Genomic DNA, 27871 nt, shown 5'->3' on the forward strand with positions numbered 1-27871 from the left:
AAAAACCAGTATATCCCTCAAACATATGCAGTGATTTCTTAGCATATACAACTTATGCTAGTGAAGATGATATTTTACAGTTTGATTGATCTACCAACATTTTATGAACCATATTGTTTATTGTTATACAGTTCCTTTCACATACTTCATTGCTAAAAAAGGTTTTTTTGCAGTCATATTCACAACAATTACGTTCATATTTGCACACATATCTCTAAATTCATCATTAGCAAACATCCCTTCATTATCAGTGAGAAACTTTGTTGGTAGTCCAAGTCCAGTCCTGATTCCATTTTTCACTTATCTTTTTCACAATTACGTTCTTAACTTTACTATAAATTATTGTTGACTGACAAAATTTGATTGCTAAATTTATAAATTGTAAAATTATTTTTTCTCTTTATCCTGTACTTTTAAATCAATAGCTATTACCTCATTTAAAGAAGTGTTATTGACATTAGGGGCAGAAATCTAGAAAACCGAAAACTGACTTAACATTACAGTTAATTTACCCATCTACCATTCGAAAAAATTAAAAACATTAGTAAAAGATGTAGAAATAAAGGATGGAGAGTACAATAACCTCATAGAGAATGTGACAGAAGTGACATTTGTAAGAAATATTGTCACAAAGCTGGTCCCTTTTTTCTAAAAGCTGTTCCTTTTCTCAAGGATACTGTGACCTTAGTTTTTATTCAGAGGGGTCATAAACCAGCTCCCGTTTCCAATTAGACTGATTTGGTACAGAGATTAAAGGGTATTGAGAGACCTTTTTTGTTTATATGCAAACAGATGAGACTTCAGGCCAAAGTGGTCATGTTTTAGAAATGATCTGTATTATAAGGGGGAGTGGTCAGCTCTCTAGCTGTGCAGTTCAGTCCAGAACTGGTTAGAAGTTCAGCAGTAGACTGTGTGAATAGGCTCTCTCTCTCTCATTCTGCCCTTCTAACTTCAACCTGTAAGCATCTGTTCCATCTGTGCTATTACCTCATTGAAATGTTTTGCAAAGGGCAGAATTGCTAGTAAGTTAGCTTGGTTGACTCCCAGGTTTTAAAAGAGACAGAAATTTATTCACAAAATTACACAAGGAAACACAAAGAACAGAATAAAGAACCCCTCAGAATTCAGTCTATACAAACTAGACTTATGTTGTTCCAAATACACAACAGTCCCAATAAACAAACCCCCTTAAAAAAGCAGCAAACAAAATGGAACCTGGTAGTCAACCTAGATAATTTACTCCAGGTAATTTTCTCTGTACATTTACTGAAACAAATTGCAAAGTTATCGTCTGGGTTGCCTGCTCAAGAATGTTTTGAGTGGCCTGCCTAGTCCATAACAATATCAAAGGATACCATCAAAGCCTTTAGCAAGTCTTTGAGTTACCTCTGAAACATCGACGTACTGAACAACATTTCTGGAGTTCATTCTCTTACTGAAAATCCAAAATTTTATTCACTTCTCAAAATTATAAATAATTTCTAATCTCATTTCAATTAATTACAGTTGTCTTTATGTACTGTTGATGACTGATCACAATTACACCCCCAGCATCCACCCACCTACTTTGCTCTCAGCCCCATCCCAACCCCACTAATTATGTCTCATCGTCCTTCCCCCTCCACATTCCTGATGAAGGGCTTAGGGCCGAAACGTCAACTCCCCTGCTCCTTGGATGTACCTGACCTGCTGTGCTTTTCTAGCACCACCCTTTTTGACTCTACTTAGCCCATGGCAAAGCACTGTGAAATAATTGGTTGGTAAACAATCGGTGTGCAATGAATTGCGATTGCACCAAAATGCAATTGTAAATATATTTATATAAATGCTATTACTCACCTGAAATAAAATGTCTGCGATTCATCATTCAGTTTCTTCAAACGCTTCATTGAAGCAAATAGCTGTTAAATTCTCACAGCTAGGGCTACACATACTTTTACTCTTTAACTTTTTATAAATATATAAAGGGGGAGAGAGTAACTCTAAGTAATTGTTGGCCTTTTTGAAGCAGAGACTGGGGCATTTATTATGGAGAATGAAGAATGGTAGAGACATTGGAGGCAGTACAGTGCCCAGACTGGTTTCTGGGATAAGGGCCTGCCTTACGATGAAACACTAAGTAAATCGGGCCGATATTCTCTGGGAATTAGAAGAATGAGAGGTAATCTTAAACTAAGTGCTTAGAGATTGTTTCCATGGGTTGGACAGCAATCTCAGAAAAAGGGGTCAATCAGTTAGAGTTTGGATCAGGAGAAATGACATCCTTGAGGGTTGTTATTCTTTTGAATCCTCTATCCCAGAGGGCTGCGGATGCTCCATCATTAAATACATCTTGGATTGATATAGATTTTCGAGCTCTCGGAGAATCAAGGGATGTTAGGAAGTGGCAAGGAAAATAGAGTTTAAATTCATTTTAGCAATGACTACTTTGAATAGCAGAGTCTTGACAGTTATATAGCCTCCTCCTGCCCTATTTCTTGAGTCCTAACTCCCGTCAATGCATAAGTTGCAGATGGGAAATTTTGTAAGTTGCAGATGCTTAGAAATTATAGATTTCATGCTGAAGAAATCTAGAAAATTGTATAGATATAAAATAGAGACTTAGAAAATAATCAGTCCAGAGAGGCAGAAATTTTGAAGCTAACTTTTAATGAAGTTATTAAAAGATAATTTGATGGGTATATTTATCATCAACATTGTGAAATAGGATTGTTTGCTCAACACCTGACATTTCAATTAAAGAAATTTCAATTCCTGAGAAAAAGGTAGCTGAAATGTTTTATCTGACAGTATGTTGAGTGGTTTGTAAGTAAAATGCAGTGCTACCTAGTGGCAGTGTTGCTAATAGCTATGTAAATATTGGCATTTACCAGTGAAAATAATTTTGACCAGGCTTCAGTAGACCATACACATAATTAAGAGATAGATAGGTTGATATGAGAATGCCAGCACTATTGGCAAGTTCATGTTAGGTGGCTGTGCCCATTTTCTTGTGGAAATTTTAATTGTACCCTCACACTTACTTCAATATATTTAACTTATTATGTGATCTTTTTAAAAGTTCAGAAGTCAGAAAAAGATGCTCCAAGTTGTGAGTTGATCAGCAGGATCAATGTTGAAGCACTAAGAGATTTCATGAGCATTGAAAGATGGTCAAAGGATATTGGAAAGATTTGCCAGAATACAAAGTAAGGATTTTCCTTTCGGCCTTGGAATACTGTAAGTTGGTTTTCAAGTTTAAAGAGTCACTGGCCAGAAGCTACATATCAGAAAATAGGTGCATAACATCGGAATTTTTTTGAAGGATAACTCAAAGGCATAGCAGACTAACAATGAAAAACAATGTATGAATAACTAATTTAATTTTGTTCGCTTGAAAAAAGTTTATTTATGTTTTACTTTTCTAACAGGATCAGACATGATATCCTTTGGAATTGACCTTTGTTATCCTTTGAAATGCCATTGTTCCTTACTTTGCCCCTTCTAATTCACTCAAAACCAGTTCACGCAGTTGGAAATAATTCAAGGGAAATAAAAGTTCAGCATCTGTTGGGGGACAAGAAAGATGAACCAGATATTATTGTATGGTACTAAATGAGAATAGTCAGAATATCTGAAATGGTTAACTAGCATTTAATTACCAGTTTCTATCTCTGTCTCAACTTCAACCTCGTCATCCATTATTGGTGGAATGATTTTTATGGGTTTCATGAACCTGATCAGTTCTGTACCAGCTGTCAGGGTATTCACTGTTGGAATACTCGTTGCACTACTTGCAGGACTAAGTGGGGGACTTTCCTTCTGCAATTCTGCTATTTGGAGTATCAGCATATGTTTCTGTAGCATGTCAATGGATTTTCTTTCTATTATGCCTGTAAAGTAACAAATGTGAAAGTTTCAAGAAATAATAGGCATTACAGTACCAGTTTGTAAAATGCATCTGTGGTTGAATTTGTTGAGATTATTTTATAGCTGTGATATAAAGGAATCTGACATTGGAAATAATTCAACTTAACTCCATGGAAGCACTCCAGGCCTGACAATTCAGAAATAAAATACTACAGATGCTGGAATTCTGAAACAAGAATGGAAAACACTGGAAATTTGCAGCAAGTCAGTCAGCACCAGCTTGCAGCAAAAGGGTTAATGTTTCAGGTTGGTGATCTTTGAAGCGTTCCTCAGAAACTGTCTGACTTGCTAATTAATTCCACCATTACCTATTTTTATTCTTGACAGTTCAGTTTTGAACTGAAGAAATGCTGCACCATTAAGAGTGCTGACTTCCTACTCTGCAGCTATCTCTGTGCATCTCCAATTACTTTAGCTAACATGCCAATTCTATTCATTCACTCACCTTGAACCACCAGCCTTTTCTTGTCTTTCCCTTATCCTTTTTCCATCTCAAAATTGTCCAGGAGAGTTAACTGCTGCTCCCTTGACTAAGTTACTAAGATTCCCTTCCTAGCCCCAATGATAGCTAACACCATAAATGATTGCCTCCTCAGACTATGGCACTCGCTTTCAAAAATTTCATCATTGCCATCTGCTCAAAATTATCCTTCTGTTCTGGCAAATTTCAAATGCTGTTTTTTTTTAAAAAGGCCTTGACTGTTGTTGTATCTGAAATCATGCAGTTTTTCCTAAAAGTGTCTCTTCAAATGTTTCCAAGTTTATGTCTTGCAACAGCAACAAAAGGCTATATCACAGAACACCAATGAGACCCCAGTTTAAGAGTTGAAAATGAATAGAATCTCAGATGCTAACAAAATTAAAACAAGAATAAAACAGTATAGTAACATTCAGTTTCTAATTAATGTTTATGTATTATAGCTGGACCTACAACATTAAATATGAAAATCAGCATTTTCAAAGTACTTTGTAAAAATTTTATTATTTTATGAACTCATGAATTTCAGTAGGCTTCTTCGTATTCCCTGTTGACAGAAGATTCAGTAACCTTCCTCTCTGCCACTCCTCACACAAATTGTGATAAGTCTTCCCCTCACCACACACGGCACTCTTCCCAAAGCCCCTCTCCATCATTCTTCCCTTTACAATCACTCATTCAGCAGCACCCCTTCACAAACCCCATCCTCCACCCCAAATTCAAAAGTACCTGTTCAACAGACAGACAGGAGCAGAAACCACAGCAATACTTCACCTTCCTGGTTCATCCACTATGTGTCTTCTCAGCATTTTCATGCACACAGTCAGTGACTGAATTACACTTGTCTTATGCTAAATCAGTGTGTAACCTTCCCCAGATCCTTTCAAACTCCCTGTTAAAACTGGTTTCTGATGTTCAAGTGCACTCTAGGCTGTTGGTGGAATTGATCCAGTGGGTTCAGAACTGTGCTGCCTGAACCTCTGGACTAGGTCATCTCCTCTCTTCAGCTGCATCTTTTGCCTTGGAAGAAGGGGAACTTGGGACATCAAATGCAAGGAGAAAGTGAGGACTGCAGATGCTGGAGATCAGAGCTGAAAATGTGTTGCTGGAAAAGCGCAAATGCAATATCTGTGACCCCAGGAAGATTTGCAAATGCTAGTTTGAGAATTCCTGCTCCACTGAAAGTGATTAACAACATCCTTTCCATCGTGTCTCTCAGGCTTCTCCCACCAACCTTTACATCTATGTTTGTTGTCTAAAACGTGGCTCCAATTAAACACTTGAAAAACCAGATCCATCAGTTTCAACCGGGTGATAAACTCCATGGAGTCAATTCTGCAATAACGCAGTAGTTCTGTTCTCTTGCAATTCTGTGTTATGAGAAAATTGTGTAATAGCAACACCATTTAAACTAATAGGGCCAGAATCACGTTATAACCAATACACACCTCAAAACTTCACACTTTAGAAAGTGTCCCCAATTTGTCAACTGTGTTATAATGAATTTAGGTTAATGACACACACGTTACAACAGAACGATCTACTGATTCCATCTTCCTCATTCCTCACTATCTCAGGTTCATCCAAACTATTCACATTCTGTCTTGCTTATTGTTGAGCTGACTTCCAATCGCATGTCTCCTCCATCACAAAACTGCTCACTTCAATCACCTATAACATTGCTTCCCTCTGTCTAGCTGTTGCTAAAACCCTCATATCTACCTTTGTCACCTTCTAACTTAACATTTACACTGCTTGCTTGGCTTGTGACATACCATTCATGCAATGTAAACTTCACTCCACACAAATTTCTGTTGCACTTACCTTATCTTGCAGTAAAAATCACCTTAATCATTGGATCTGCTCTTGATGATCTGTAATCCCTCAAAAACTTGTCAATTCAAATTTTCATCTTCATGTTTAAATCCTTCATGGTCTTCCCCTAACTATGAAACTTTGTTCAACTTTAAAACGTTAAACCCTTCATTCAATCACCTTTGGTGGCTGTGCTTTTAATCAGCTATAGCCCAAACTCTGGAACTTTGTTCTTAAAGCTCCCAATTGCCTATTCACTGTAAAACTCAAACCTTTTTGAGTTTGAGGTCACTTTCCTAATACCTCTTTCTTTGACTCAGCATTCTTTGTGTTTTATTTAATTATCACTCATTTTGTGAAGTGGCTTGGGACATTTTTTATGTGAACGGTATTATATAAATGTAAGTGGCTGCTCTTGTCTTTCTCATGAAATCCAATAAAATTAGACTCTGTCTGATTGTTTAGGTTAATGTAAAATATCCAATGGCACTTTTCTGAAGAACAAGGCATACAGATGTCACAGTCAATATTTATCCTTCAACCAACACCCCTGGAACAGAATAACTGGTCGCTGCCATTTAAGACAACATGCTGCTTGTAAACATTAGCTGTTACATTTGGCTAAAATACAGTAACTGCATTAAAAAGTAGTCCATTGGTTGGAGGCACTTTAAGATATTGTGAGAACATGAAAATTTTTATTTCAATGCAGCTCATCTGTTCCTTTTCCTAATAATCTTGAATGGGTTTAGGACAGTAATCATAATTTCTACTTTGGTTGCCAAATTCATATCTTTTTATTTCTACAATGTTTTCTGGAATGAAAGATAGTTTGTCTGTTTCTCAACAATATCATTTTTTTTAAAAATTGCCATGCATAAGAGAAAGTCTATGAGAGAAAGAAAAAACACTTTACAAGAACAACGTCAAACAAAGATTATGGAGAAAAATCTTGTAGATCCTGTAACAATTTTACTTGTTTAAGATTTCACTGCTTTGGCATTTAAAGAGCTGTTTTATAGGGCTAATTTTCTAACTTAGCGCTCTCAGCAGGGTAGATGTATGCCAGGAGTGTCAGTAATGACTTTCCTGTCATATGCCTGAATATTTGATGCGTGCTCTTGGTGCTTGATGCTCCCTACTGGGAAGAAAAGTTCTCAATTCACCATGGGTAAAATATACTTGTAGGCCTGCAGTGAAACCCAGCTTGTCCTGGAACAGTTGCTTGAGAAAGATTTACAACAGCTACGTAGCACCACCCCCAGGATGTTAGTGGTATCGTAAGTCATTGATGAAATACTCATTTCTGGGGTCAGTTCCCAGCTTATTTGCTCCTCACATTGTGGCAGCTCAGCATGGTAGAAATAGGCAGAAAATTCTGAGTATGACAACACTGCACAGTTGATTTCACCGCAGAAAAAGTTTGGCAACTTTGTTTCAAGCCAAACTGCAAGGCCGCACAATAATGCATTATGGATTGAAAATTATTTAAATTGATGCTAGTAAGTCCGAAGGTGTACTCCCCAATGGTTTATTGCTGGTCGATTCTTTGTATCTTATTCAACTGCTTGAAGTTTGTGCTTCTGGGACTTTCCATGCAGATCATGACAGTGCATTTGGTGATAAATACTTAACAGTCCTGTGTTTTAAAACCATAGATTTGCTTAATGTTCTGCTTGTTTTCAACAGAGAACTTCTTTCACTCAGATACCTAGAGTTATGGCTGTCCCTGAATATCAGCTCTAGATCCAATCATATGCATCATACGTACCATTGTGTACCTACCAAAGAGTGTACTGGATTTAAGGAAGGAACAGCAGTTCAAAGAGAGAGGAAAAATGGCAGGTACTTGGCACTACACACTGCATTTCGATTAAGAATGATATTCTTCAACATAGCCGTCAGCTTTACACAAAATTATGTCGTTTATAGATTACCACAACAGTAGCATTTGCTACATTTGTCAGACTTCAGCTCACCAATGCCTTGTTTGTCAGAGGAATATTTTTGAGAGCAAGGTACTTCTATCAGGTAGCAGCACAGGCTACCCAAAGTTCAGTGCTGGCCTCACCCATGACACCATAGATGAGGAGGCTGCTGACCAAAGAGAGTGACCTCCCTTTTAAGATTCTGTCTGTCCAGTCTCTTTGGGGTGCTCTTTGCTAAGATGATGCCTGCATTATGTGTGTTCATTTAACAGACCAGTTTCCTGTTAGTCTTGGTGACAGCTTCATCATTTTGGGAGCCGCTACATGAAGAGAAAGAAAACATGTTAATAATGGAAGGGCGTGGCATGTTGCTGCGCACACAGTAACAAGGCCACTACAGTGCCATGCTGCTCTTGTGCAGATGTGCCTGAATAAAATTTAATGAATGTGCGTAAACCATTTGCAGGAAAAAAAGTGAAAAATTACCCTTAGCTTTTGGGCCACAAAGCCACCAAGTTCTCCCTTGTGCACCTTTATTTTGCCCTTTGTTTCAATAATTTGGAGGGCTGGATCCTCAGGACCAGTGAGGCAGCACAGCATATTATGAGTTTATCATCAGTGGAAGTTCTCTCTTGATGGCTGTGGACAGCCTTCTCCTTTAAGAACAAACTATATGGGTGCTTTTTAGCAACAGCATGTAACATGAAGAACACTCAATTAACAGACAAAATTCCACCAATGTACAATATGAGTACAGAGCATGCAGATAAATAAATAACCTTGTGGTTTAGTGAGGCAAAGATAGACTTAGCATTCTCCAGCAACCAGTTTGGAGTTTAAGCTTAACAAGCATGAATGGTGTTCGTGGTGCAGGCAAAGTGTCTGTGGAGTTTGGGATTATATGTATGGTGCACTTTCTAGGTTTCATTTAGGCAGAGATACCATCTTATTATGTATTCAATACTTTTTGCCTTCACTGGCAAGTTTCAGGAAGTCCATAGACAAGACATTAAAGAGGAAAGTAAGGTGAAATTTCAGATGAATTTAAAAATTATTACATTCTCATTTGAAACCTGTCTTCTGAGGGGTTGTGGTGTATACAGCCCAACATGGTCAATTTAAATAAGCAAATCAACACTATTTAAATAAGCAATTAGCACTACTACCTCACAACAATCCAACACCAACACTGATTCAATCCCAGCTTCAAGTGACTGTCTGTGTGAAGTTTACATGTTCTCCCTGTGTCTGGGTGCTTTATTTTCCTCCCACAATCCACAAATATATAGGTCAGGTGGATTGTCAATAGGAAGTGCAGGGATTAGGTCCAATACTTATCGGAGGATTGATATGGGCTGCATGGCTTGCTTCCATATTGTAGGGAATCTATGCAAATGTGCTGACAATTTCACCAGTAATTATTCCCCAGCAAACCCACACATTCCACCTGTTAAAAGTCTCTATATGTATATACATTAGTCTCAGATTTGCTTTAAAGTATAATGTTCTTTAACATCAAACTTGCGGGGTGCATTAGAATGTTAATTTTAAAAGTCAGCTTGTATTTAAATTGTGAATGGTTCAGCAAGAGCCATACTTCATCTAAAAACGCACTTTTAACTCAAACATAAAAATTCAATATATTTACTAGAAGAAATTACTTAACCAACTCAACTGCAATTTTTATCTTGTCCTGAGGACTGCTTAGAATGAGGTTGTGGTCAGTGTGCTGAGATTAGTACCCATTCTATTTCATCAAAAGCTGATCTGTAGAAATTTCCTGGATCAGCCTTGATTATGTTAATAGTGCTAAACATGCAGTGCATATTGAACCCTGATGGAGAAGGGAGGGTTCAGCATTAAGGTTTACAGAACTGGACAGATCTCAAGTGTGTCATGTATTTTAAGAAATCCTGTAATTTAAAAAAAGGCTGTGTTTGCTGCCAACATAACTGCACATGCAGTTGCAGTGCCTATGGCATTACTGAAAATGTCTTCTTCATTCCTAAAACTGCTCAAGAATTTATACATTTCATTTCTGCAGATTTACATTGCTAATATGTTAATAATCTTTATAATTGCAGAATATATTTAGCCCACCCTGGACTGTTAGCCTCTGCCCAGTTTACACTGTTATTGAAATAAACATTTCTCACTCAGTTTCATTCTTTGACTTGTAATTAACACCAGCTGTTAAGTGTGGGAACCAGCAAGTGGACCAGTGAGGGACAGCAAGTGAAGGGATGCGGCGAGCAACTGAGTGGACAGCATTCAATAGTCAGCCAGTACACAACAATGGCATTAGCTACACCGCACATGTCGTTGTATATAGCGTGGGTGCTGATTTCCTATTCTGGATGCACAGTGATCATATCATCAGCAAAGACCTTCAGTTCCAGTGTGGTGACAGGAGCCATATACTCCAACTTTCATTTCCATGTAGGTGGAAGAAGGCAGCAAAATTCCTGGCTCCATGAATGGGACCTTATTAAATGGCTGTCCTCACTCCCTGTTTTCAGTTGGGGGTGTGGCATGAGCTGGACTGGAAGTTGGCATAGGCGAACTGTAAAGAATTGAGGAAGCTGCCAGTTTCTCAAGTAACTGGATGAAAAACCTGCCTCAGGGCTATTGCATTATGTCCAAAAATTAACATAAAAGAATAAATCATAAAATATTCCTCCCATTCATACCTGTCAATTTCAAGTTCTAGCTGCCACTGTGGTCAAGTCCCTCTCCAGAGCTGCTGTAACCAATCAGAACTGTAGTTTATAATGTTGCTTTATGACATAAAGTATCCACATCTGATCAGAGGTGAGCTGGAGGGTCTGACAGTTACATTGGTCAAGTATGAAGGGCCTAGGCCACAACACATGCAGTGTGCGTTAAAGATGGCACAGTCCAAATAAATGCAGCATAAAAAAAACTTCTGCCATAGCAAAGCTCAGTTTGCATTCCTGCTCTGTTTGCGACTAATATTGCAATTTAAAGTCTCCTGTCAAAGGCCAGCATGCTTTTTTCATCACCAAGACACTGATGCTGATTTTGATCGATCCCCAACAATTCCAGGAGGGATAGTAAGCTCAGATATAGCTGAAGTCCTTTGCAATAGCCTCAAACACATGAGTTTGAGGCTGAAGTGAAAATACTTTGCCTGTAGTGGGGAACTTTGTGTGCAGTCAGATTATAGCATACATCATAGCTCCTTCAGAAAAATAATATTGAATTACAGGTTGTTCTGTTATAACATGTATTTTGTTAATGAGAATTTACTGTAATGCGATTGACGAATTGGGACACTTTCTAAAGCATGAACTTTGAAAACGTGTGTTGGTTGTAATGCAATCACATTGCCAACATTTTAAGCATTGTTTCTACAGCGCAATTTTCCTCTAATGCGGGCTTACACAAGAATACAACCATCGAGTTATAGAACTACCTGTACAGCAATTGAGGTTTTTTAATCCCCAGATAGTCATAGAATCATTCAGCACTGAAACAGACCTTTTGTTCTCAACTCACCTATGTCAACCAGACATCCTAAACTAATCTAGTTCCATTTGCCAGCATTTGGTACATATCCCTCTAAAATCCATCCAGATGTCTTTTAAATGTTGTAATTGTACCAGCTTCCATTGCAGCTCTTTCCACACATTCACCACCCTCTGTGTGAAGAAGTTACCCTTCAGATCCTTCTGCAATCTTTTTCTTCTCACTTTAAACCAATGCCCTCAAGTTTTGGACTCCCCACCCGAGGAAAATAAACCCTGGCTATTCATCCTATCCATGCTCCTCATGAATGCACTGTTGGTACTTTGTGGGAACTGCCATCTCAGCTAGTATGTGGCACTGGCTGAGTGTTGTTTGAGGTAGCTCATTGCTATCCATCCTCTACCTTTGCTTTGCCTTGAGCCTATCGAGTGATTATTGGTAGAGGATACATCATCATACAGAATTTATACCATTCTGGGATAACAGAAAGTTTTATTGTATGATAGTATAATACAACTACATTTGGTTAGGCATAATTATCAGGACATTAAAGAGTTGGTACAGATGCATCTACTCCCTCTAAAAGCTGGAACCTTGTCTGATATTTGTGGAAAGGGTGAAATCAATGCAACATAAACATTGACCCCTTCAGAACAATTACCTTGTGAAACAGTGATACAGAATGACATTAGTCTTGGGCCTTGGCACAAAATTAACATTTAATTTTGAACCAATCCTGATTATCTTTTCCAATTAGGTCAATAACAGTGTTATACATGTTACCAAGTTCCCATGAACTCCTTTCACACAACTTGTGAAGATTTATTTCACCACCTGCCCCTCTATATTTTTCACATAACAAGAAGATTTTACCTTCTTGACTACCTTGGCATATTGTTTCTAACAGAGGGCAACATAAATAGCACAGCACCTGTAATATACAACTGAATAGCCTTGAACATAATAGAATGCTTGATGACTCACCCTCAGCTCTGTGAGTAGGATGAATCAGATTGCTATCACAGAATGTTTTGGTTTGAATGTGAAAGTTATAATTATCATTCAGTTTCTAAGTCCAGATACTGGAAATCTGAAACAAAAACAAATTGCTGGAGAAACACAGCAGGTTTGACAGCAACTGTTGAGAGAAAAACAGAGTTAACGTTTCAAGTCCAGTAACCCTGCATCGGATCCATTCTGATAAAGGGTCACTGGACTCTAAAAGGTAACATTGTTTTTATGAGCTATTTTTCTTAACAGATGCTGCCAGACCTGCTGAGTTTCTCCAACAATCTCTATTTTTGTTTCTAGAGTCAAGCAATTCAGTAATCTGATTTTTTTGTAAATTAGTGAAAGAAATTATCTTAGACGTTGAAGCAAAGTGAGCAAGTATTTTAACAGCTCTTTGGGTTCACAGTCAAAACTAATCAAGAGGCATGACTTTAAGATCACCTTTCCAAAATGGAGTCACCAACACCACTGATAAAACATCTCTTTCAGATTTAAAACAATCTCAGCTTTTTATGCAAAGTCTTCTGAAATCAAATTGCAAACAGTGAATTCTACAATTTATTTGCTCACTTTCCAGGAAAATATCTGCTGCAACTTGTACAAAGCTGAGGCAAATTCTCCTGAATAATATTTTTAACTTTGTCCACTGACATTGCACAGTCCATATTAACAATAGAAAACAATGTCAGGACCAGTGTCACAATTGTCTTGCCGAACGTACTGAACCCAAATGAAGCAGTTTTCTTGGCAAAGTTCTACTTTTTAGCAAATGATGAAAATGTTATAAGTCTTACCTTACAAAGGTTAAGATCATTTAGCTTATCAAATATGGAGAAAGTGAGAACTGCAGATGCTGGAGATCAGAGGCAAAAATCTAGTGCTGGAAAAGCACGACAGGTCAGGCAGCATCCAAGAAGCAGGAGAATCATTGTTTTGGGCATAAACCCTTCCTAAACATCAATTCTCCTGCTCCTCGGATGCTGCCTTACCTGCTGTGCTTTTCTAGCACCACACTCTCGACAGCCTATTAAATATGTCAGTCAAGTAGCCCAATAAAATCAGGAAATGCTAAGCATTGAAATGGTGGGGAGTTGGTGATTTGGACTTTTTCAACACTGTGCAGCCTCTTTTCCTTAGTTAAGAGATTCTTACAAAATCTTTACCACAATACAGCTATTGATCTTATAGTCATAGAGATGTACAGCATGGAAACAGACCCTTTGGTCCAACTCGTCCATGCCGACCAGATATCCTAAATTAATCTAGTCCCATTTGATAGCACTTGGCCCATATCGCTCTAAACCCTTCCTATTCATATAGCCATCCAAATGCCTTTTAAAATTCACAGTTAATTGTCATCATCAGTGATGAAAAGGAGTTGCCGTCAGAAGAATCAGGCAGCACTTAATCTTCTTTGATCATATTCATCTGTCTTTTCAGTTGAAAGAACTTTTGTTTGAAAATTATTTTGTGGTTTAACTTCAAGGATAGGGTTTTCAATTTCTATAACTGAATGCTGGACTAGAACCTTTTAATTGATTACTGTACATCAGAGGCATTTTGAGTAGTTCAACTTTCAATTTTAGAAATCATCAAAATTGAAATATTGAGTGGTGATCACTGTGTGTTATGTCAATATGTACATTAAAACAACTCATCAGAAATTTTATCTGTTTCCTGGAAAGAGAACTCCAGACTTTTAGTGCACTTTGTATGGTTATGTAAGGTTGACATGCTGACTGTCCACCTTAGACAGCATATCCTCTTCACACTCTCCTCCACTCCATTCCAATATCAATACCATGACCCCCAGTTTGCGAACTACTGTTTTTGATCTACCAGATTTTTACTTCTTCTTTCTGTTTAATAGCAACAAAATTGTATTGCACTCACCTAAGTACTCTAGTGCATTGTAGTTTAAAATGCCATCATTACCACATAATTTCTGCTGGATCGGGGATAGGTCGCAATATATTTTCTTGCAAAGGGACTCTATGTTTGATTTCAGTTCATCTAATGTTTTGTTAACTTGCGTTTGCATAACTTCATAGTTATTAATCTGTTGGGTTGTATTTTCCAGAGAATCCTGCAGGCAATGGACAACTTATTTTCTACTTTACAACTTATCAAAATTTTTCAATAATACTACAAGATAATGTCAACTATTTTATTATCTTGTTAGCAAGTACAAGTAACTTGAGAAAAAAATTTAAGATATAGTTTTTATACCTCCACAGAAAAAAGTGAGACTACAGAACACTTCTTAAATAACTTAGGTTTTTAAGCAGATTTATTTTCAGGGTCTATAGCAACATCTCTAGTGAAGAGAATGATCTAGTAAAGAATTTGCTGTACTTATAGCAAACAGGGTCCTCGAGACCAAGGGGAAGTGGTGCCCTTTCTTAATAATTTCTCTTCTCTCCTTCTCAAGGGTCTCTCCTTTTCAGACTCAGAAAAGAAAAAGCATGCTCCCATTCCTAATGAATTAATCAATTTCTCAATTTACTACCACCTCTCATCTTTTATTGAGAAGAAATAGACTGTAGAAGGAAATGGTACCTTAAGTCCAACACTCTAATAGGGATCAGATGGAGAGAAGTACAATGTAATATATTTCCTCACCCAACTAAGAGTTTGCTGGCTTTCTCACAGATCATCCCTATATTTCTCCTCCTCAATGTTTATATTCCCTCCTCCTTCCTCTGTCTACCTAGACCACCATGACATTTCACTCTATCCTTCCATCTTTCTGTCTTCAATGCTAAACAGAGCTGTTTGCTTGCATTCAAGTGAACGTAAAAAAATCCCAGGTTTTTAAACAATGGCTTCATCAACCAAAATCACCAAAAAAAATCATTTTCTACTTATTAATTTTCCTGCTGCATTTGGGATTGTGTTATGCAAATTGGCTAATTTATTTGACTTTGTACTAGCTACTGTAAAAGTTATTGAAGAAATGCTTTGAACATAGAACAATACAGCACACAAAAGGCCCTTCAGCCCATGATGTTGTGCCGAACATTTGTCCTAGCTTAAGCACCTATCCATGTACCTATCCAATTGCTGATTAAAGGTTACCAATGATTCTGCCTCTGCCACTCCCACAGGCAGTGCATTCCATGCCCCCACCACTCTCTGGGTAAAGAACCTACCCTTGACATCCCCCCTATACTTTCCATCCTTCACTTTAAATTTATGTCCCCTTGTAACACTCTGTGTACCCGGGGAAAAAGTCTCTGACTGTCTACCCTATCTATTCCCCTGATCATCTTATAAACCTCTATCATGTCACCCCTCTTCCTTCACCGTTCCAACGAGAAAAGGCCTAGCACTCTCAACCTATCCTCATACGACCTATTCTCCATTCCAGGCAACATCCTGGTAAATGTCCTCTGCACCCTCTCCAAAGCTGCCACATCTTTCCTAAAATGAGGCGACCAGAACTGCACACAGTACTCCAAATGTGGCCTTACCAAGGTCCTATACAGCTGCAACATCACCTCACGACTCTTGAATTCTTTGAGATGTTCCTAACAATATAACAAGACCTTACATAAATGAGAATCTTTGTTTCTTTCTTGTTGGGATTATTCCTATGATTAATCTTATCAAATAATTTAAAACATTCTCTGATAACAACAATAGATATGAGTGGCTCCTTGAGACCTGTTCACATCTTACCCTTATACTAATAATACACCTTCCTTATTTTCTCTTCCTCTACTTTCAATTATTATATCAGAGTAAAGTCAACTGCTCGACTGTGTGCTAAGGAGTCAGTTAAATAACAAGAGATATAGAGAGATGGAAGAGGGACTGAAACATACAGTTTAGTTAAAGAGAAAAAGTAGCAACATAGATGAAGATATTTCAGTCTAGACCAATTAAGAACACATGATCTTTCTACATTACGAGAGAGAGCAATGATACCTCTATTTCCTTTATTGAACCGTGCAGTTCTTCCTCACTTTGCTTGCGCTGATTTTCAATTTGCAATATTTCATTCTGTATTTTAAAAATACAATAATTAGTGAACAAAATTTGTTGAAAATTAATGTCCTAAATGTCATTGTTAGTGGCTTATATGTTATGATATATTCTTAGTGCAGAGAACAAGATCAATATTAAACAGTATGTATTTTTGATTTCTCATTATTTCATGAAAGTTTTCCTGGATGTTCAGAAGAAGGAAGTTTGTCAATCAGATAATGAAGACTCTACTGTATTCAAAGGCCAAACATGAGGTTTTCTGCAGTCTAGGTTAGTGTGGTGCTGGAAAAGTACAGCAGGTCAAGCATCATCCGAGGAGCAGGAAAATCAATGTTTCGGGCAAAAGCTCTGATGAAAGCTCTAATCTAGACTCTGGTTTCCAAAATCTGCAGTCCTTGTTTTTACCTAGGAGGTTTTCTGCAGTCTATATGGCTTTGTACCAGATCACACATTTTCTTTATTTGCTAAACTATTTAGTGGGTGGCACGGTGGCACAGTGGTTAGCACTGCTGCCTCACAGCGCCAGGGACCTGGGTTCAATTCCCGCCTCAGGCGACTGACTGTGTGGAGTTTGTACGTTCTCCCCGTGTCTGCGTGGGTTTCCTCTGGGTGCTCCGGTTTCCTCCCACAGTCACAAAGATGTGCGGGTCAGGTGAATTGGCCATGCTAAATTGCCCGTAGTGTTAGGTAAGGGGTATATGTTGAGGTATGGGTGGGTTGCGCTTCAGCGGGTCGGTGTGGACTTGTTGGGCCGAAGGGCCTGTTTCCACACTGTAAGTAATCTAATCTAAACTCTTCGGAAAGATGAATTAATTTTAAAGCACTGGCTGATGGATGATTCCAGAGATTGGAACATGAATCAAAGCTAGTGCTTGCACCAGAGATGCTATTCAAAGAACAAAGGTTATTTTTAGGATTAGTAGCATACTTGATGTTAAAAGAACATCAACGTTTAGCCAACCAAGCTCACAATTAACACTGCTAAATAAAACAAAATACAAATTTCCTGAAAAATCATTCAATTCACAGCAATGGAATTGAGGATATAATATAGGCTGACACTTCAGTGCAACACTGATGGAATGCTGTATTTTCAAAGGCACCATAATTTGAACGCCATGTTAAATGTGGCCGTCTCCCTTTGCTGAGGTAAATGTAAAAGATCCCATGGAAAACTTGAAAATGAACAGGGAGATCTTTCAGTATCCTGGCCCACTTTTGTCCTCAGATTTAATTACCTGTTCATTAGAACAAAGAACAAAGAAAACTTACAGCCCAGGAACAGGCTCTGCAGCCCTCCAAGCCTGAGTCAATCCAAATGTACTGTCTAAACCTGTCGGTCAATTTCTAAGCATCTGTATCCCTCTGCTTCCCACCTACTCATGCATCTGTCCAGATGCATCTTAAATTAATCTATCATGCCTGCCTCTACCACCTCTGCTGGCAACGCGTTCCAGATGCCCACCACCCTCTGTGTGAAGTACTTGCCGTGTGTATCCCCCTTAAACTTTCCACCTCTCACCTTGAAAGCATGACCTCTCATTAATTGTTTGTGAGAGCATGTTACATGAAAATACAACACCAGGGCTGTGTAATCCATTGCTTATAAAATAATTTGGAATGTCTGAAAAGGTGGTAAGGTATCACAGGAATACAATTTATTCTTTTGTAACTTCAAACGACTACTGATAAAGATCAATGTCACTCCCATTAAGTCCATTAGTTTGTCAGTTTCTTTTTTTTGTATAAGTCAGTAAGGTGCATATTTAGCTTCAGGTCTCTGCCATTACAACTGGCCATCAAATCCAGAAAAACAGTATGGGTGTGTGATGAAGAGATCACTCCGTTTCTGTAAGATGTGACCGTACTCAGTTTGGGGCTATCCTCTGACTAAGTTTCTACTATTTCACGGCACAGCACAGGGAGATAGATTTTCAATGCATGATGGTGATAAAATGCAAACAACGGAAATTAAATTAGGCCTTTTTTTGTAATTTATGTCAAATTCATAATGCCAAGTTTTGCTCAAAAATTACATCACAATTTGAAAGTCTACCTCATTGGAACTGTAATACATTGTACTCCCTCATGCATCCTACTAGATTCAGAAGAATATTAATTGTGGTCTTCAACAGTAATGAATGCTGAAACTTTGTTACTTTCATGGAAGACACAAACAGGGCATTTTCAAGTTGTCAGGCTGTGACTGGAGGAGTGACAGAAGAATCATTGTTGGGCCTCAATCATTTACAACCGATATTAATGAGTTAGATGCACAGGTAGAGTAATATATCTAAGTTTGCTGAAGGCACAAAGCTAGGTATAACAGTAAGCTATGCAGTCGACACGTGGAGGCTGCAAAGAAATATATAGAGTTTAATTGACAGGGTGACAAGATGGCAAATAGAGTCTAATGTGGCTAAGTGTGAGGCTAATTGCTTTGGTTGTATGAATAGAAAAGCATACACAATAACAAAAACAGAAAAGCAGAATATTTTTTAAAAGGTGTGAAACTTGTAAATGTTGAGGTTCAGTTGGATTTAAGTGTGCTCATACAAGGAATACAAGTGATTACGTGCAGGTACAACAAACATTTAAGACCGTAAATGGCATGTTAGCCTTTATTGCAATGAATGAAATATGGGAATAAAGAAATCTTGTGACAACTCTTGAACACAGCTTTGATAAGAACAAATCTGGAATAATAACTTCAGATTTGTTCTCCAAATTTAAAGAAATATATCTTGGCATGGGATGCAATGATTGATCCCTGGGTTGAGGAGGTTGTCCTATGAAAAGAGTCTGAGTAAACTGGGCCTATATTTGGTGGATTTCAGAAGATCAAGAGGTAACCTTATTAGAACATTCAATATATTGAAGGTGTTTAATTGGATTGATACTGAGGCATTATTTCTACAGGTTGATGAGTCTAAACCATTAGGCATAGTCTCAAGATAAGGGGTCAGTCATTTAGGACAGAGATGTATCCTTGGAATTCTATACCACAAGTATTGTGGATACTACATCATTGAATATATTTAAGAACAGCACAGACAGACTTTTGGTCTCTCAGAGAATCAAGAGATATAGGAACGAGTAGGAAAATGAAGCTGAAGCCCAAGATCAGTCAAGATTGGATTGAATAGCAAGAAAAGCCCAATAGACCAAAGGGTCTGCTTATCCTCCTATTTCCTACATTCATCTTCAAGTCATTCCTGTATTGTACGCTGCTGCTGGATAAATCGTTCAGTGATGATGTAATCTACTGTCTGTGTATTTGCATAGCTGTAATTATTTGTGAAACAAAAATGAAACATCATTACAAAAAGAAAATTGGTGTTTTGTGTTGTCATGACAATATTGTACATACCTTAATATTTTGGATCTTTTCTTGTTTATGTTCTAGTTGAATGTTAATTTCATTTATAAAATTAAACAGTGCATAGTTTTTCTCCTCCGTGGCAACGAACTCAGGGCCTAGACTGTAAAGGTTATCCTTTCCAGTCAGATTTCTGAGTTGATTATATACTTCTTCATAAGCTTCATATTCAATTTCTTGCGCTGTTTTCTTGCCAATTTTATCCTTGGAATGATCTAGGAATGCAAAAGTTGTTTTTAAAAGATCTTAATAGAATTTGGATTCATGTGGTCAGTTATTAATAGCTTTTACCATCATTATGAATTTCCATTTCTGTATAGATTTTCTGGCATACTATTTTTGTTCCTTTCATTGTAATTTTTTTGCAATCATCAAGAACAGTAATGTCTATGGTTGGAAAATTAAACACTTCTATTTTTGTTTCTAAGTCACACCGTCTAGCACTTCGAGAATTGTAATAACACAGCCAGGTACAAAAGGAGTTTTTTTTAACCTTCAGGATCCTGATAAGTGCAAGAAAATGAAAGCCTCACAAGTCATAATAGTGAAACAAAAACATTTGTTACAATAATAATAAGGCTACTCAAATATGAAAAGTAGATATTTGCAAATCAAAAAACGCCTGGAGACACTGGATACTGCAAAGGCTACGGGACCTGACAACATTCTGGCAATGGAAATAGAGACTTGTGCTCCAAAAGCAGCCGTGCCTTGAACCAAGTTGTTCCAGTATAGCTACAACACTGGCATCTACCCAATAATTTGACCTGTAAATAAAACGCAGGACAAATCGAACCCAGCCAATTACCGCCCCATCAGTCTATTCTCGATCATCAGCAAAGTGATGGAAGGGGTTATTGACAGACCCATAAAGCTGCACTTGCTCAATAATAAGCTGCTCACTGATGCTCTGTTTGGGTTCCACAGGGCCATGCAGCCCCTGACTTCATTGCAGCCTTGGTCCAAACATGGACAAAAGAGCTGAACCTCAGAAGTGAGGTGGAAGTAGACAGCCCCTTATCATCATGGCATCATTTGATGTGGCATGGCATCAAGGAGTCCTGGCAAAGCTGGAGTCATTGGCAATTGGGGTAAACGTTCTGCTGGTTGGAATCATACCCTAGCACAATGGAAGATGTTGTAGATGTTAGAGTCAATGATCTCAATCCAAGGACAGAACTTCAGGAGTTCCTAGAGGTCGAAATTTTCCTACACAATCTGCTTCAAAATGCTATACCATACCTCTGGAGCAAATGGCTTTGTAGCCAGGTCTGAGTGTTAAGGACACTATCACTGTACCAGATGAACCCATGAATTCCTCAGGGTAATGTTCTAGGCCCAACCAACTGCTTCATTAATTACCTCCTCCCCATTGTAAGTTCATAAGTGCAGACATTGATGAATGTACAATTTTCAGTGCCATTTGCAATCTTCAGGTGCAGTAAGATCCAAATAACATACAGGCTTGGGCTGACAAATGGCAGATAACATTACACCACATGCCAGAGAATGACTGCGTCCAACAAGAGAGAATCTAACCATCTCTCCTTGATGTTTATTGCCATTACCATCAATTAATCCCTAACTTTCAATATCTTGGGAGTTATAATTGACCAGAAACTGAACTGGACCAGCCATACAAATTCTCTGATCAAGGCTTGCAGCACAATAGTATTGTCCCTGTCTCTGAGCCAGGAGGACTGGGTTGAAGTCCCACTTCTAATTCAGAGCTATCTAATAATATATTTGAATTATATTGATTAGAAATATCTATAAATACTATAATTACAACAGCAGGTGAGAGGCTATGAATTCAATGGTAGGTAGTTTACCTCCTATCTTCCCCGCATCCACCATGTACAAGATACTATTCAGGAGTGTAATGGAATGCCCTCCACTCTGCTTGATAGGCATAGTCCCAGAACACTCGAAGACATACTGCACTATCCAAAGTCAGACAAAGCAGCTGATTTAATTAACATTCAATCCAATCTCTTCAGCACTGAAGCACAGTGGATACCATCTACAAGATACTTTTAGTAACTCCTTCCAAACTTGCAACCTACAATTTCTAAAAGGAAAGGGCTGCAAGCAAACATGGAAAATGCTGGAGAAGCTCATCAGATCTGGCAGTATCTTGGAGAGAAATAGAATGAGTGTTTCAAGTCTGGGCTGCAGATACGTGGGAACACCACCACCTGCAAGCTCTCCTCTAAGTCACACTCTATTGTGACTTGTACTTTATTGCCTTTCCCTTACTTTCAGCAGGACAAAGTCCTGGAATACCTTTCATAGCTGCATTTTAGGTGTCCCAATGACTACAACTGTCGATGAAGGCAATTACGCATGTGCAATAAGTCAAGATTAGAGTGGTACTGGAAAAGCACAGCAGGTCAGGCAGCATGCGAGGAGAGGAAAATCGATGTTTCAAGCAAAAGCCCTTCATCAGGAATAGACAAGAACCTGACATGGACACATATAATTGATCATTATTATGTACCAATATCCTGGAATTTGTATATTATAATATTGCGGTAGCACAATTGGCACTAAGACTGTAGCATTTAAAGTAGGCTCAGCAACACTTACTCCTGCTCCTCGGATGCTGCCTGACTTGTTGTGCTTTTCCAGCACCACTCTAATCTGCAGTCCTCACTTTTGCCTATGTGCAATAAGTGTTGGCCTGACAGCTTGCTCACATACCCATGAATGAATTTTGAAAAAAATCAGTATTGAAACCTGTGCCATCATTTTCAGACACAAAGTAAAGAAGAGTCTTTCTTCCCTCAAATGTATTCACACTTAAGCAAATGGATGTTCAAGCAGCCTTACAAAGTAACTTACTTCAACTACTTTTCATGATATTAATCCTTGATCGCTATGTCTAAATTTAAGAATTTACTTATTTAGGTGAATGCAAATCTTCAGACACAAACAACAGACTCATCATTTGCAGAGTTTATAGTGGTAAGTCTGCCACCCAGTTTGTAAAGGAGACACTACTCAGTAAAGTGCAGTATTTATTCTGTCTCTCCACAAGTGCATGGAGAAGGATGGCTGTGCAGGGGATGTGCACAAATTCCCATGCTGCCCATTCCTTCATCCAAAGGCTGTCTACTGACCAGGAAGGTTGTTCCATAAGGGATATGAAGGAAAGTGAAAAGCATGCACTAAGTGAAATGAACATATCATTACGATCTGGAATTAGATAGGAGGTAGGAGCATGTGTTCCTAAAATATGTTCTATAAAAAAGTGCAAACAAACACACATCCCTGGCACACCTTGTCAAGCATACATATCACAATGACAGTATGCACAATCTAAAGGATGGACAGCAGAGATACCGGGGGCAGATGGTTCACTCCCTCCCATCCTCTGAGGAAATGTTGATGATGAGTTGACATAACATGCTGTAGATGGACTAAAGTGTTGCAGAGTGGGGAGGGCTTTCCATTGTCCAGAGCTACCAGCCAATCTACTGGCCAGTAACTCTAATAGTCCTGTCAGTGCCAAGGATCTCTAGTGGGCACTGCCAGGACTGCCATGTCAACAATGTTATGAGAATCAAATGAGTTTTTAACAAGTTCATTCAATCTTAATTATTTACTTTTAAAATGGTGGACAGGCTCCTCATTTCAGTACCCATCAACCCTGTATTAAGGGATTGAAGTGATGAGAAGGTGGTGGGTAACCTACCCAATCTATTTTACATGCCCTCTCATCAAAAACACACCCAGTGGTGACATGTAATATCCAGCTCAGGATTAGTTCAACAGATGTTGCAACCTCTGTAACCAAGCAGGACAAGAACATGCCATGCACACATATAACCAACCATTATTATGTACCATTATCCTGGAATTCGTATATTACAATATTGCAGTAGCACAATTGGCACTAGGACTGTAGCATTTGAAGAAGTAGGCCCATCAACACTTACTTATATCAAGAATGGATGGCACAAATGTGCTTTTCCAGATTTGTCCATGACCCAGGCATGAATTTAATAAAAACTGAGACTTGGAATTTCTGGTGGGAAGAAATATCAAGTGCTTGAGATACCAGGTCTAACTCATGTTATTTCAGCAGATCAAAAATATAATTTTTCAAATTTGCAAAAAAGACTTCCCATATACCTTCTCTTGTAAGTTGCCGAAATTTAATCAGCATAAAATCTTTAAGTTTTGCCTCATGATCAATAATACGCATTAGTTCTTTTATCTCTGTATTATACAAAAGGATGTCTTTTGCACTTCGTTCCTTTACAGCATTTATTCTCGTTTCTGCCTCCATCCTAGGAATGAAAAAAAAATTTACTTATTTAAACATTACAGAAATTGTGCCAACTGGAAGTAGGGCTTTGAAGAACCATTATGCACAGACCCAATTTTGAGTGGCACAGATATTGTTTTAGCTTTCTGTACATGTCCAACTTCTTTAATCACAAGACACTGACTAGGGAGATCTGCCTTATGGATCATGGATATTAGTCAATCTTGTCCACAGCTGGTTGTTGAACGCAGAGATCCCTGAATCTGCTTCCTTCTAAAATAAGGCAACATGTTTTAGGTTCAAGGTTCCACAGAAGCAGCATCACTTCTAAATTAAAATAGTGGAACCTAGCCTCAGGGGTCTGCAAATACTAGTCTTCCTGCATGAAATTACATTGTCACCATTCATCATCTTTCTCAAGTGGCCCAGTTTAGAACAGGATTCAACAGCTGCTTCTTCTACCAGCTTCTAAATAAAACACATTCAGGCTCTCCACAGTAGTTTAGTCAGAAGTGCAATGCCTAGTATGCACCTGACCCTCACAATCAGTGATGCCCCAGTTCTGCATTTCAGCTGATGTCAGATGTGCAGTGCCAAGTGTCCCATAATTGAATCAGTGTCCTTGAAGAAGAGCAGCAAAACCAGACACAATTCCCTCGACTGAACCCCATCGAGTAAATTAAAATAGCCAATAAAGCAAGTACATAAATATCAACCTAGGGACAGAATCAATTCTGGAGTGATCCAATTCTACCATGTCAAAATTAACACAAATCTGAAAACAGGCTGGTTCCTGACAAATGATTATGTAGGCAAGATGCAAGAATGTGGTCTGTGCCTTCAAAACTACATTCCAGTATGAATCCAAAAGAGAAATTGCTGGAAAATCTCAGCAGGTCTGGCAGAATCTATAAGGAGAGAAAAGAGCTGACGTTTTGAGTTCAACTGACCCTTTGTCAGTATGAGTCAATGCCTTCAGCAGATGAGAAGGCAAATTGAAGTGGTAAAATAATTATTTTCAGTACAATCACCATGATTAATTGATGAATATTAATGAAATGCACTTCAAAATTATAAGACAAAACTTGGGAGAAGAGTTGCATAATTCCTCAAGACCTGGAGACAAAGAACCAGGGCAATTTTTCAACTGCATCAGTTTAAAAAGAACATAACTAGAATGCTGACACTGCAAGGCTTCAACAGTCAAGTCTTTTAGTCTTGATCCAAGTCAAAACAAAATTAATGTGTAAATCGTCTGCATTTAGATAGCTCTGAGTTTACAAATAATATTCTGAATGTTCTTTTGTGTTTATTGTTTTATCACTGCTCATTAACAATCAATGTCTATTTTTGAATTTTAATCTCATGAACTGCCTTACTGGCTGAAAATATAGGTTAGGAACTGAACACAGTGTTAACATTATTCAGCATGTCACCATTTGCCAAACTTGTTATTTCAGCATTGAACCAGCTGTGAAACCTTTTGTACTGACACTTGAAAGAATGAATAACGCTTCAGTTTTCTGTGATGGAAACAGCTATTTAAAAAGCCATGAAGTTCCCCAAACTCAACATACCAATTTAAAACATAAATCTAAAGTTTCATTTGCTTTCTAACCTGGTATTGGCTAGATGAGTGCTCACCGTTGATCATAAGCTTGCACAGATTCCTCAACAATTTCTTTCATTATTTTTTTTTGTTCTTGTAGTTTTGTACTGAGCTTATTGTAGAGTTTGGTATAAATTTCTTTATTAACCCTCAGGATATTGATTTCTTCACGAAGCTTCCGATTTTCAGTCAGAATTGTGTTAAACTTTATCGTTGACTAAAAGAAAGTGCAAAGTTCAAGGTGAGAAAGATGAGTCATTTTTCAAAATGGCAATTGTATTGGCCTCATTTGATTTGCACAAGGTAAGTGTTTGAGACCAATTGAATTTTTACGATTATTCCTTGCAAAATTACATGTCTTCATTTTTATAAAATTTAACAACAATATTGTTCTGACAAATAACTGTAAACTAGTAATGTTTCTCAAAATACGAGACCAATGGCTTTTTCTCATTTCATGATTATTATGTACTGCAATATCCAAGTATAATCTTGTAGGACTCCACTCTGGGTCTGAAGATTCACTAGAATGCAGCAACAGCAAACAATATAATAAAGGCAAGGATTCTATTTGCAGGTAGGGTAACTTAAAAGGAAGTCCCAAGGCAAAGGGCATTTTGCCATTTAAAATTGGTTCTGAGCTGGAGAAGCAGAGCTGATTGAACAATTGTTTCAAAAGGTGGTTTTCAGAGGCTTTTAAGACCACAGAAAGAAATGAAGAATGGTTAGGAAGGAAATTCTAAGTAGTTTGGCTGAAGCCACTGAAGCTTCTGAATGTTGGGACACAGTGGGGTTGAACAATGAACAAAAGGTACAAGTCAGAGCACTAAATGATGTGAGAAAGAACAAAAAAACTGCAGAAACATCTAAAGTGAGTGTACAGTCAGAACCGAAAAGGATTGGAAATTAAATTCAGGATTTTAAATTCAATTCACTGGGAGACAAAGAAAAGATAGTGCATAATGGCGAATAAAATGGTACAGGATATAACAAGTTTTAAACAGAGTTTATGAATGGTTTGGGACTGCATGTTAACAAGGTAGATATTAACAAATTAAAATTAATACATGGATAAACATTTGACAGCAATTAAAATGGGGTGGGAGCGCAAGTAAGTAATGTTGCTATAGATGAAGATAAGCAATTTTGAAGATAAAGAAATGATCATGTTTGAAACTTAGCCCACTTTCGGTGTTGACACACACTACCAAGCATATAAAGCTGCAGCAACCAGTGAATGGTGTTTAATGCAGGAGCTGAAAACAGTTGTCACTTCACTTCATTCAACTCATGCCAGTCTGGGAGTTGAAGCAGACAAAGGATTAACCAGGGGCGGGTAAGGCTGAATTTCCATCTGGAGACTTTCTTGTGTCAGAGAATAATTTTAAGGAGCAGAATGTAAAGAGGTAAGATGCGACCTTCCCTCCTAATCACTTGCCACATGTCATTTGGGGACTTATGTCAAAATTTGGACAGTTGTCCCATAGATGAGTAAATAGCATAACATAATCATTCTCACTGAATCACACCTTACAGCTGATTTCCCATTCTTCCATCATAGGCTCTTTAAATGTCCTATCCCAACACCTGGAAAGACATACCAAATGTGGTGGCACGGTAGTATACAGCTGGGAAGGAGTTACCATTGGAGTCCTCAACATTGACTTCTGACCCCATGAAGTTTCATCAAGTCAAACATGGGCAAGGAAGCTGCCTCCTGATTACCTCCCACTATCTTCCCTCGGCTGATGATTCAGTACTTCTCCATGTTAAAGACACTTGGAAGAAGCGCTGAGGGTAGGAAGAGTACAAAATATACTTTATGATGGGAACTTCAATTTTTGTCATTGAGATAGATCACAATTTCACAGTCATGTTTTACCTTACTGAATGAACTGGCTGAGTCAGTAACATAACCTGTAAAACTGGGGCTGTGGAAGCTGATGAGAGAACCAACAAGAGAAAAACTGTCTTGATTGTGTCCTCACCA

At 38.1% G+C, this 27871-nt stretch overlaps 1 protein-coding gene across 1 annotated transcript in view; it reads right to left on the reverse strand.

Moving 5' to 3' along the window:
- Positions 1–3633: 3633 nt before the first annotated feature.
- Positions 3634–27871, reverse strand: part of LOC132827455 (coiled-coil domain-containing protein 63-like) — a 62294-nt gene continuing 38056 nt past the window's right edge. Inside the window, exons 4-9 of the mRNA XM_060844142.1 lie at positions 25917–26098; positions 24137–24294; positions 19991–20214; positions 16561–16635; positions 14524–14716; positions 3634–3872 (exon numbers count right to left, since the gene is read on the reverse strand). Coding sequence (XP_060700125.1) covers positions 3634–3872; positions 14524–14716; positions 16561–16635; positions 19991–20214; positions 24137–24294; positions 25917–26098 — 1071 coding nt within the window. The remainder of the gene's footprint in view (positions 3873–14523; positions 14717–16560; positions 16636–19990; positions 20215–24136; positions 24295–25916; positions 26099–27871) is intronic.

Source organism: Hemiscyllium ocellatum, chromosome 24 (assembly GCF_020745735.1).
Source record: "Hemiscyllium ocellatum isolate sHemOce1 chromosome 24, sHemOce1.pat.X.cur, whole genome shotgun sequence".
NCBI classification, from domain to species: domain Eukaryota; kingdom Metazoa; phylum Chordata; class Chondrichthyes; order Orectolobiformes; family Hemiscylliidae; genus Hemiscyllium; species Hemiscyllium ocellatum.